Consider the following 11,438-nt stretch of genomic DNA (forward strand, 5'->3'; position numbering starts at 1 on the left):
GATGAGCCTCCTCCAGAGCAAGGGCTGATTGAGGCTACGCCAGGTGTTAGTTCTACTCTGCCAGGTCCCAGCTGTGCTTCCCCAGTCCCAGAGCAGGAGGTCCAACCAGGTCCTAGTGCTGAGGAGAGGCCTCCTATGGTGCCACAGCCTAGTGGTGACTCTGGAGACGAGGCTTGCCTGCAGGTGCCTTCTTATCAAGAGAGAAGGGCCGAGAGTGCTTGCAGGCGCAGATCCAGGAGGATTGCAGAAAGACAATTAGCAAACCAGCCTCAGGTGGCTTGAGGGAGAGTTTCCCTGATTTAAGTGGGAGAGAGGTTTGAGTGTGTTGCTAGAGTTTATTGCATGAGCCCTTGGTGTGATTGCTGTCGCTCTAGCTCCTGACATCTTGTTACCTTGCTACCTTGTTATCTTGACCTTCGACTGGACCTTCGTTATCTCTTGGCTGTTGTGACCTCGGACTGCTTTGACCATGCTACTTTCTGGCTTCGGCTCATCTTTCGGTACGTTTGACTTTCTGGAACCCTGACATCGGCTTGCTTCCTCGGCCTGCTCTTAGACTGCTTCTTCACAAGGTTTGTTTTGCTTGCACGTGTTGGCTGAAGGCTTGGTTATCAGCATAAGTCAGAGATTGCTGGCAGCAATCCCGGACAAGTAGCTCCCCTCTCACAAGGAAGCCATATGGAGGCAAAGGAGGAGCAAACTTTCCTCCTCTCCCTCACCTGCCCAGCCCCGCTTACAGCCCTTGGCAGGCGGACTAAAAGAGCAAGTGGGGAAGGTGTGCCCCTACAGCCCCCCCCCCCACACACACATACACTGGGTGACACCAAGCCTGAGGATGCCATTATCCAGTGATATCAATCACCAGCGAAAGCCTCAACAGTAACCCAGTTTTACCCTTTGCATAAACTTCATTCCATACTTTGCATCTGTTGGCATAAACCACAGCAAAGATCATTAGGACTTTGTGTTACTTGTTCTAGTTGCTCTCACTGATGAAGAAAACAGTTGTTGGAAGTTCAGGTGTATTAAGAATGTTGATTGGCATTTCATTGGAGATTTATAGTTATGGTGCTATGCACTGAATCCTGTCCCAATTCCCCCAATCATCACTTACTGGGAAGAAGCCACTGCGATCAATGGGGATTTGTTCCCATTATTATTATTATTATTATCATTATTATTATCTTTATAAATAAATGTACATGGCGCTGTACAAAACCAGGTAAAATCTAAAAAATATAAAAGCCTGCCTCTGGCGTACAATCTAGAAGTTAAAACAACAAATTAAAAACTTCATAAGAAACAAGTAAAACAACAAATATCCAGTACTGAATCAAGCATCAGAACAACCAGGTCACAATCACAGACTCCCTGGGAACGCTTCGCTAAACAATATGGTCTTTAACTTGGCTTTAAAGCTGGTTAGAGATGTGTTGAGTCAGGCTTGTAAGGGGAGGAGGTTCTAGAAGTGAGGGGCAGCAAGAGAGAAGGGACGAATCCAGGATGGGGCCGTGGAAATCCTGGGCTGGGACAGGAGACCTTGGTTACCAGAACGGAGGGAACGAGTGGGGATGTAGGGAGAAAGAAGTTCAGATAGGGAGGGGCCAGCCCATGCAGGGTTTTAAAGGTGAGCAGGAGAAGCTTATACCGAATGTGGAAGGGAAAGGGGAGCCAGTGAAGGGATGACAACAGGGAGGAGACATGGTCATACCAGCGAGCGAGTGAGATAATACGAGCAGCTGAGTGCTGAACAGAAATCGATGGAGGTGAGAGAGAGGAAGCCCTGCCAAGAGAAGGTTGCAGTAGTCGAGAGACCACTAGGGCATGGACCAAAGTCTTTGCAGTAGAAGCTGAGAGATATGGACGGATTTTGGTCAGGAAGCACCTGATTGACATTCCCACCTCCTCCCATAAGTGATCTCTGCTGCAATAGGCAGAAGCAAGACCCTTCTTATAATTCCCCCTTGCTTCAGACAACACTTGTGCATGGGGGCAAATGGTCAGCCAGCTGCTTCCGGATTGGACAAGAGAACAAACCCCCATTGATTGCAACTGCTCCGGTAAGTGGAAATTAGAGGACTTTCACAGTCCTTATGGAGCCCCTAAACTAAACCTGGGGTTACATAGGGATCGTGAATATGAAAAAAAATCACAAGTGTGTAACTCTAGGTTACACATTTGTAACTGCTCAACAGAATTCTTGCCATTCTTCTTAGGCAAGGAGTAGCCTGCCAATCATCTGAACTGTTTGCTTCATATGAAACCTGATATAATTTCAAATCATGGAGAGGTTACTCCTTGCCTAAGAAAAATTTTGTTGACAAACTGTTGAGTATGCTGGCTAGAAGTGACAGCTGATACAATCCAACCTCTGGAATTGGATTGTCCATCCCATTCTAAATAGACTAGCTTCCTATAGGAAGGGAACAATAAACTTCAATATCTAATTAAGCTTTGATGTTTCCAATTTTCTTACCTCTTTTGACATTGTTTCTTGCTCTTCCATGCAAAGCCTGATTTCACAAAGTCTCTCTTTTATCAGTTCTGCCTCTATTTCACTCATCTGCATTTGGCTTATTTCACTTTCCAGTCCATCAAGCTGATCTTCCCCTGGTACATGAACAGCCCAGTCAGATGACAGGAGCTATTTGGTTGGTGAAAAGAGACAAACAAACAGAAAACTACCTTATAAAAACGCTATTTGGTTTGGTAAGGAAGTCATGACCTAAAGGCCTGGATTTAAAAAACTCCAAGTAATGCCAGTACAATATCTGATAAAGATACTGTTTTGAAGGAGTGTATCCCTTCAGATACTTCTTGTGTGCCTTTAAGTTTTTTCCAACTTGCAGGTAAAGCCTGAGTTCACAAAGTCTCTCTTTTATCAATAATGAATGCCCCCATGCACACTGTCCCAAACAAGACCTAAGACACACACAACCCCAAGTTATGTGCATGTATGTCATCAAGAGTATTCCAGTCTGTTTTTCCTTTGATTTTGCTACCACTTAGGAAAGTGTTTTGATGCTAAGAAGTTTGAAGAGGAACTTCGGTGATAAAACACAAGGGCCTACAGCACAAAACATTATTTTATAACTGGAATTTTATTTTAAATTTGAAGTAACTAAGGCCCTATACAGACAGGCCAAAATAAAGCTGCTTCGGGTCACTTTGGAGGTATGCTGTTTAAATGACACTCACATCTTAAGAGGCCAGAAGCTGAGCCAAAGCGGCATTCCAGTCCTTAGGACTGGGGCATGGCTTTGGCACGGCTTCCGGACTCTTAGGACGCATGCAGCATTTAAACAGCGTACCTCCAAAGTGACCCGAAGCAGCTTTATTTTGGCCTGTCTGTATGGGGCCTAAAATGGTTTCTTGTATCCTGTCTTTTCTATTCTCCCACATTGACTGTATACATAGCATTTTTTTTCTCTTCTTCAAGTGGCAAACAGTCTAAAGCCTGTCATCTCCCTACAAAACTGCCCTACAATAAGTTTATTTTTCTTGTTGTGTGTCTTCAAGTCATTTCAGACTATGGCAACCGCAAGGTGACTCTATCATGGTGTTTTCTTGGCAAGATTTGTTCAGAGGAGATTTGTCATTGCCTTTCTCTAAGGCTGAGATACTGTGACTTATCCAAGTTCACACAGTGGGTTTCAGGGCTGAGAAGGAACAAACCATGAACTCCAGAGTCATAGTCCAACACTTAAACCACTTTGCCATGTTGGCTTTCCATAACAGAAACTGTCATTGTCATTACTTTCTGAACCTAATTTAACAATCATGTTGATAGTCCACACACAACAGGGTGGCCCTCCAGACATCTGTGGAGTGCAACTTCCAGTATTCCCAACCATTTGCTATGCTGGGTAGGAGCTGGTGAGACATGCAATCCAACATCATCCAGAAGGTCACATTTCGCCAATCCTTGTTCTAAGACTATACTGACAAGACTATATCTGACAAGAGTTAATTCCAGTTCATGAAAGCTCATGTTACACACACACACACACACACACACACACACACACTTTTTGTTATATTATACTCAGTCCTTTTTAGACAGGCAATTGCAATAGTTGTACTGCACCATGTTAATCTACACGAAACCCATGTTCCCATTTGCTGATCCACACAAATGCTTGTTCCCCTCCCAGGAAACAAGTTCTGAAACAGCTTGCTATACTCCCAATTATACACAAATATTCACAGACCATAAAACTATATATTCACTGCAATGCATAGCCAAAAAATAATGCTGATAATCATAATGAATAATAGCAGCGAAACTAGTAGGACTGAAATTTTTACCTTTTCTATCCTTGTACTAGCTGCTTGGGCCTCGGGAACATCCTGGAACTCGCTTAGCAAATTCTGGACATGATTGCCAAACTCCTTCAGCCAAGAAGAAGAGACTTTCATGTCTGAAGAGTGCATTAGTTCATTGCGGCACTTAATCACCTAGAGATGCAAACATAAAGAAAAACAGGTGGACTGTAAACGCAGCAAGAGCTACAGAAAGTAATTACTAAGTTACAGTCCTGCGCTGTGGGAGGTGGCAGAGGAATGAGGCCTAAATGAGTGATATATGTCTACATCACAGTCACAGGCTATTGTCAATGTCACTGGCATGGAAATACTCCATGTGGTAAAGACTGTGCAGGTGAATAAAGACATCAGTGCTTCTAATAGCCTGCACAATCAACCTTAAGTTTACTATATTTTACCAAATTTTATTTTTTCATCTGTAGGCATACACAGTCTACTGAAGAGAACAGCCATCTTGTGTGCCAATTTTGAGAAAAAGTGGAGCACAAATAATGTCAATAGCAGTAAGACTGGCCACCTTGAAAACTGGAGAAGACCCTTGTACCTTTAACAGCTGTATAGAAAAGTGAATTTCAGTGGGTCTTGTTTGTTACCTGGTTATAGGACAAGCAACAGCTACTGTAATTCTTGCTTCTACCCAACAACTAAAGGTATGGATATAATATTTTGAAATCAGTTCTTCTAAATTAGGATGAGTAACTGCACAGGGGGTGGGGGCCAATTCCCCATTGCCACCACATAGGCCACACTAGTAGATTTCACTGCATTGGTAGGGCCATCATGTCATTTCTATTCACCATTTTCAGCTGGCTTCCAGCCTAAAAAAACAAGGATTGGGAGTTATGGGGTGCTCATCTATAACATGTACATGGAGTTCTTGTACATTTTTGTGGCTTCAGGCAACAACAAAAAAAAACCTTATTAAAATGGGGTCCAGTGGGCTTTTGGAGGCCTCAAAAATGGGTTCATGGCCCAGACTTTTTCCAACCTGTGCTAAATCATGAAAAGAAATCACTCCTTCTTTGTCCCTAATTCCCCATAAATGGCAGAGATTTCAGAAGAAAAGAAGTGGTGTTGTTTCCTCCTTTCTGGACTTTTATTGTGAGATGCTGCTTCTGGATAAGCAAGCTATTATTTCTTCTATAGAGAATGCAGGGAACCAACACTGTACACAGACAGGGAGCTTGCTAGAAGAGAAAGGAGATCAATGGTGGGAAATTGGTGGATGTGTTTGAGAAACCTATTGAGAATGAAGAAAGGATGTCAACATCAGTCTTTGAATTACCTCTCTGATTTTCTTTTGATCAATGTTGCTGAAGTGATCACAGAAGGTAAAAAGATTTAAGAGTCCTGATGCATCACATTTGTCAGGGCCACAACTATCAGCTTTCCCACGAGGCATGTAAGCCTAAGCAATGAAGAAGAACACAGTCAATGGGGCATGCCACATCTCACACAGCCTTCAGTAACCTCCCATCCAATAGCCTTCTACACCTGATATAAAAACACACCAAATAATTTCCTGGATCATGTCAAATACCCTTAAGCCATCACTGCTTTCATTTTTCAGAATGAAGCACCAAGTTAATCAGATATTATATGAAATACAATCTCCAAAACTGGGGTTCATGTGTCACATTTTCCCTATCTGTTGTACAGATGATGTATAAAATCATCATCTTCACCATCATCATGCTTGGAAAAGATACAGAACCATCAGGAATTACCTTTGCAATCTCCCAAGAGTTAGAAGGCCAGAGCCAAGGCCTGCAGTTTCCCCAGTTCACCTCCCCAGTCCTGTGTGTGTGATGTTTCAAAATCTCCTTTTTCCATTCTTTACATAGGGAGCAGGCAGGCTGAAACTATAAATCAAAAGAAGCAGCATACATAAATGACCTTATAATATGAAGCATTCAATGGTTAAAGTATTTTACCCAAGTGAAGCCTTCCCAAGTCTGGTGCTTTCCAAGTCTGTGTCTACCTGGGACACCTCTATCCAGGCCAATTACACTAGTCCCCCCTGCCCTCACTGTGGTCTGTTTATACAACACAGGGCCAAATCCCAGGTTCAAGTGCAGACTATCTTCACAAGGGAAGGACAGTTCCACACTGAATCCACACTTTGCTCCAGAATTTGCAGAAAAATTCAGAACATTCCATAGCAATACCGCGTGGTTGTTTCTACATGCGCCCCACTGTGCTGTCTGACACAGTTACCGGTGTGAGTCGCTCCCTCTTCGGTCTCAGTGAGGTGCCCAGCCATATGATCGATACTGGACACTTCGTTTCTGGCCTCAGAGGGAGTGATTCATACCAGTGGAACATCTTAAGCATTGCAGCCAGTTTAGAGGAGTATTCATCTTGAAGGGCTCTTTGTACTATTCAATAGTTTTTGCTTTTTGATTAATATATCTTATGGCGATCCTACAGTGACCCTATCACAGTCATTTCTTAACAAGATTCAGAGGGGGTTTGCCACTCCATTCCTCTGAGGCTGAAAGAATTTGATTTGGCCATGATCACCCAGTGGGTATCCGTGACTGAATAAGGATTAGAACCCCAGTCTCCTGGAGTTCAGTGCTCAGACCAGTACACCACACTGGCTCACCTATCTATAATAGCTATAAGTATTTTGTAACAACTAATATAATCAATGTATTATATACATTATTAATAATTGTTTATAATATATATTTATATTTACCTTTATCTCTAAGCTCAGTTATATGATATAAATTGTTTGTTACTTTTATGTTCTACTTTGCTTCCAAGGGGCTTAGGGAATTGAATAAAGGGACAGCAATTGACCCATAATCACCTAGTTAGCTTCAGGAGGGATAGGAGGGGATTTAAATCCTGATCTTCCCAGTCCTAGACCAATAGTCTATTATACGATGTTTGCCATAGCATACATTCCAAGTGGTAATTTGTGGTCTGGGTAGGCCACATTCAACTGGTGAAGTCTTATCCAGTATGAAGCACGAAGGGTAGTTAAAGGTTATGCACCTTGAATTGCTGCTTGTCACATTAAACTGGCAGGAGAGCCAAAAACCATGCAGCCTTATCTATCTAAAATATTTTGATGCCTTCTTTATAATTTGAGTGAGACATATCATCAATATGAATGATGCTATTTGGCCATCATCTAGTAATTTTAAATAAATTGCCACCCTGATACAGAGTCCATATGATCACAGGCTGGTTGCAGAATGTCAATTACTTAATTACTGAGAAGTACCTCCTGCCCAATCTCTTTTGATAAATTCTGTGCCGTAACATTATGTGAAGCAATAATTTGAGTGATGACACCTTGGCACCCTTGAGCCATCAATAGTGAAGACGACTGCCAAATTAGTTTGGCAGCTGAGCAAAGAATCAGGAAATGCTGCCAGCCAAATATATTTTGAGAGTTGTTTGTCGATGTCTCTTAGCAGAGGGCCAACCTTCTTTTCCTACTCATCTTAAAAGATTTGAAATAACAAACATAGTACACAGCTCTTGCCTCCCGTTACAAATACAGACCTCCCAGTATGGGAGGAAATGTAGCTGAACAAGAAATCAAAATCTGGAATCAAAACAGGAAATGTAACACCTGCAATAAAGCAGGCAGAGTTAGTTTTTTCTTTTCACTATGTTGGAGGAATCATTTTCTAGCCATGAGTGCCATCACTTCCAGAAATGTTTCAAAGCAATGATTTCCTACTTTAAATACATCTCTAGAAATATTTTTTTTAATTTTGTTTTTGTCCAGGAACCTTTTAAAAAAAAAACATCTAATTTTCTTTGCAACTTTTCTAATAGCCACTGGCTTAACCATGATATTAAGTAAAGCACCTTGGCAACAGTTTTCCAAAAGTATTCCCATACAAGTTTAAGTCAAAAGACGTGATCCAGAGTAATCTTACTATACCTATACTGCTTCTCTGTGACAAAACAGCCTTCCTTCATTAGTGATGTACAAACTGGCAACATCTATTGAAATCTGCATAAGTAAACATAACAGGTTGGATCCAGCCAAGCAAATGCAGCTGGCAAGTCTGCTTCTCTCTGTAATATAGTGTCTGAAAGTATAGTGTCTAGATCAAGGGCAGTAATAGTGCCACTGTACTCTGCTTTGGCCAGGCCCCACCTGGAATATTGGGTCCAGTTCTGGGCACCACAATTCAAAAAGGACATTGAGAAACTGGAGCGTGTCCAAAGGAGGGTGACTAAAATGGTGAAGGGTCTGGAAACCATGTCCTATGAGGAACGCCTTAGGGAACGAGGGATGTTTAGCCTGAAGAAAATAAGTTTAAGAGGTGATATGATAGCCCTGTTTAAATATTTGAAGGGATGTCATATTGAGGAGGGAGCAAGCTTGTTTTCTGCTGCTCCAGAACCTAGGACCCGAAGCAATGGATGCAAACTGCAGGAAAAGAGATTCCACCTCAACATTAGGAGAAACTTCCGGACAGTAAGGGCTGTTCGACAGTGGAACAAACTCCCTTGGAGTGTAGTGGAATCTCCTTCCTTGGAGGTCTTCAAGCAGAGGCTGGATGGCCATCTGTCGGGGATGCTTTGATTTGGATTTCCTGCATGGCAGGGGGTTGGACTGGATGGCCCTTGTGGTCTCTTCCAACTCTACGATTCTATGATTCTATGGTTCTCAGGGGGAGTTTTCTGATCCTAGCTAAAAGGGGGGAAGGTGATCTTCACCAATCGTCCTGAAGATTCCCATGCCCTCCTCCCTCCAAATGTGTGTGTGCGTGTGTGTATTCCAGAGGATTTTAGAATATTCCAAAACAGGTGGGAAAAGGGTACATGAGGTTAGGGAAGGGAATAGGAGGAAATCACTCCTTTACACCCATTCCTCAGTGTGTGTGTGTGTGTATAATGTGTGTGTATGTGTATCTTATGATATATATTAAATAATAATATTACACTTGTCCCTCCATATTCGCTAGGGTTAGGGGCACAAGACTCCTGTGAACATAGAAAAAACACAAAGAATAAAAACACCAAGTTTTTACCTGAGAGGACACCTCTCTAGGAATCTCTAGGTCCTCTGGTGCAACTCTGTGGTCAACGTCCAACAGACACTGACCATAGAACTGCACTGGAGGAGCTACAAAGGCCAAGTAGAGTATTCTCTCTAGGAATCTTTCTTGCTAGGTTTTTTGGTGCAACTTTTGGTTAAAGTTGACCACAGAGTAGCACTGGAGGACCTAGATATTCCTAGAGAGGACATATTAATCAAATCCGTCTATATCAAATCAGCAAATATGGAAGGATGAGTGTATAATATAATTATATATTATAACATTTTAAGATATTTTAATAACATTATTAGATATTTTATATAGATATATAATATGTAATATAATTTATATATTATAACATTATTAGATATCTGATATATATATATATATATATATATATATATATTAGGTAATATAATTATATATTATATCATTATTATAACATTATGAGATATTTTTATAAAATATAAAATGTAATATGATATAATTATATGTTATAACATTAGTAGATATTAATAGATATTTGATATATATTATATAATATAATATGTAATATAATTTATATATTATAACATTAGTAGATATTTGATATATAATACTATTATGCTTTATTTATATAGTGCTGTAGATTTGCACAGCACTGAACATACAAATGATAAAATAGATAAAAGTATATAAAAGTGTGTGTGTGTGTGTGTGTGTATATATATATATATAATATTATTATATATTTTAATATGATATTACTAATTTTTTATTAATATCTTTAAATTTTACAATACCAATTATTACGCTTCTTTCATACAAATATATGCTTTAACACTTTACTTATTTTATACTAAATGCCACCTCAGTGGCCCCTTCTTCCTCGGAGGCTAGCCATCCCCCTCCCTATCATATGGTCTTAGTAACAATACTACTCGGTGGAGCCTAGGGGTGCCCCGCATGCATTGTGCAGAGCTGCCTCGTCGCCCCTTCCTCCGAAGGCCGCCAGGCAGCAGCCGAGCCGAGGGCCTCGGCGTGAGGAGGAGGAGGAGGAGAGGCTGGCTGCCGGCCTCCTCCTGACCTGCTTCCCCCGAGGAGGGGGGCACTTCCCGCTGCACCGAGGAGGAGGCGGCCCTTTTTGCGGCCTTGCTGCCAGGCGAGCGGCGATGCTGCGGTGGAAGGCCTGGACCTGCTCCCCGGCGAAGCCCTGGAGGGCCCCCCGCAGGAGCAGCAGGCCCTGCCCGGCCTTCAGCCAGTTCTTGTACTCGGCGCAGTTGAGGCGGGAGGCCAGCTCCGCCAGCGCCATCATCATCACTCCAGGCCCAGGCCTCGCCTCGGCCGCCTCCCTTCAGACACGGAAATGGAGGCAGGCCCAGCAGGGGCCTAAGTAGGACAAGTGGCAACATACAGTACATACTTTCCCCCACAGGGAGGCCATAATTCCCCATAGGGATACATGGGCGAATGTTTTCCCATAAGGAATCATTGGGGAATGCTTGCCCATAGGGAGACATTTTGTAGTAATGCTTGCCCATAGGGAGGGAGACATTGGGGAATGCTTGCTTATAGGAAAACACAGGTGAATAAATAAATAATAGGTAACCTCCTCTCCAGTGCTTCTCTATGAGCAAGTATTCGCCTATGTTTCCCCATGAGCAAAAATTCCCCAGTGATTCTCTATGGGCAAGTATAGTTTCCCTATGGGCAAGTACTGCCATTTCCTTTAGTACGTCCCTCCAAAACACACTGCAGAAACAGTCCAGCCCCAAAAACATCTGTATGTTGACAGACCTTGCAGCACCTTTGAGAAAGAAAACTCGGCAGCAGCATGAGCTTTCCTTCAAAGTCTACTTCCTCAGATGCACATAAATGCATCTGATGTATCATCATCACATGTAAATATGTATCTGAGGAAGTAGGCTGCAGTCTAGGACTCTTGCTGCTGCCAACTTCTTCCTCTCAAAGATATAGTCTGGAAAACCAATATGCAGAGATCTCGTAGCACCTTTGAGACCATCAGTATAGTAGAGATCTTGTAGCATCTCTGAGAGTAACTGAAAGGAAGAAGCTGGCAGCATGAGCTTTCCTAGACTTCAGTCTGCTTCCTCA

The 11,438-nt window shown here is 42.2% G+C and overlaps 1 protein-coding gene across 1 annotated transcript in view; it reads right to left on the reverse strand.

The window, feature by feature from the left end:
- The window catches only part of CUNHXorf38 (chromosome unknown CXorf38 homolog), a 14,285-nt gene extending 3,629 nt beyond the window's left edge, over positions 1–10,656 (reverse strand). The window contains exons 1-5 of the mRNA XM_089511852.1: positions 10,411–10,656; positions 6,054–6,188; positions 5,612–5,734; positions 4,309–4,458; positions 2,477–2,644 (exon numbers count right to left, since the gene is read on the reverse strand). Coding sequence (XP_089367978.1) covers positions 2,477–2,644; positions 4,309–4,458; positions 5,612–5,734; positions 6,054–6,188; positions 10,411–10,641 — 807 coding nt within the window. The 5' untranslated portion in view covers positions 10,642–10,656. The remainder of the gene's footprint in view (positions 1–2,476; positions 2,645–4,308; positions 4,459–5,611; positions 5,735–6,053; positions 6,189–10,410) is intronic.
- Between the last annotated feature and the right edge of the window lie 782 nt (positions 10,657–11,438).

The sequence above is a fragment of the Sceloporus occidentalis genome, unplaced genomic scaffold, assembly GCF_023333645.1.
Source record: "Sceloporus occidentalis isolate IW3139 unplaced genomic scaffold, rSceOcc1.0.p SCAF_2, whole genome shotgun sequence".
In the NCBI taxonomy this organism is placed as follows: Eukaryota; Metazoa; Chordata; class Lepidosauria; order Squamata; family Phrynosomatidae; genus Sceloporus; species Sceloporus occidentalis.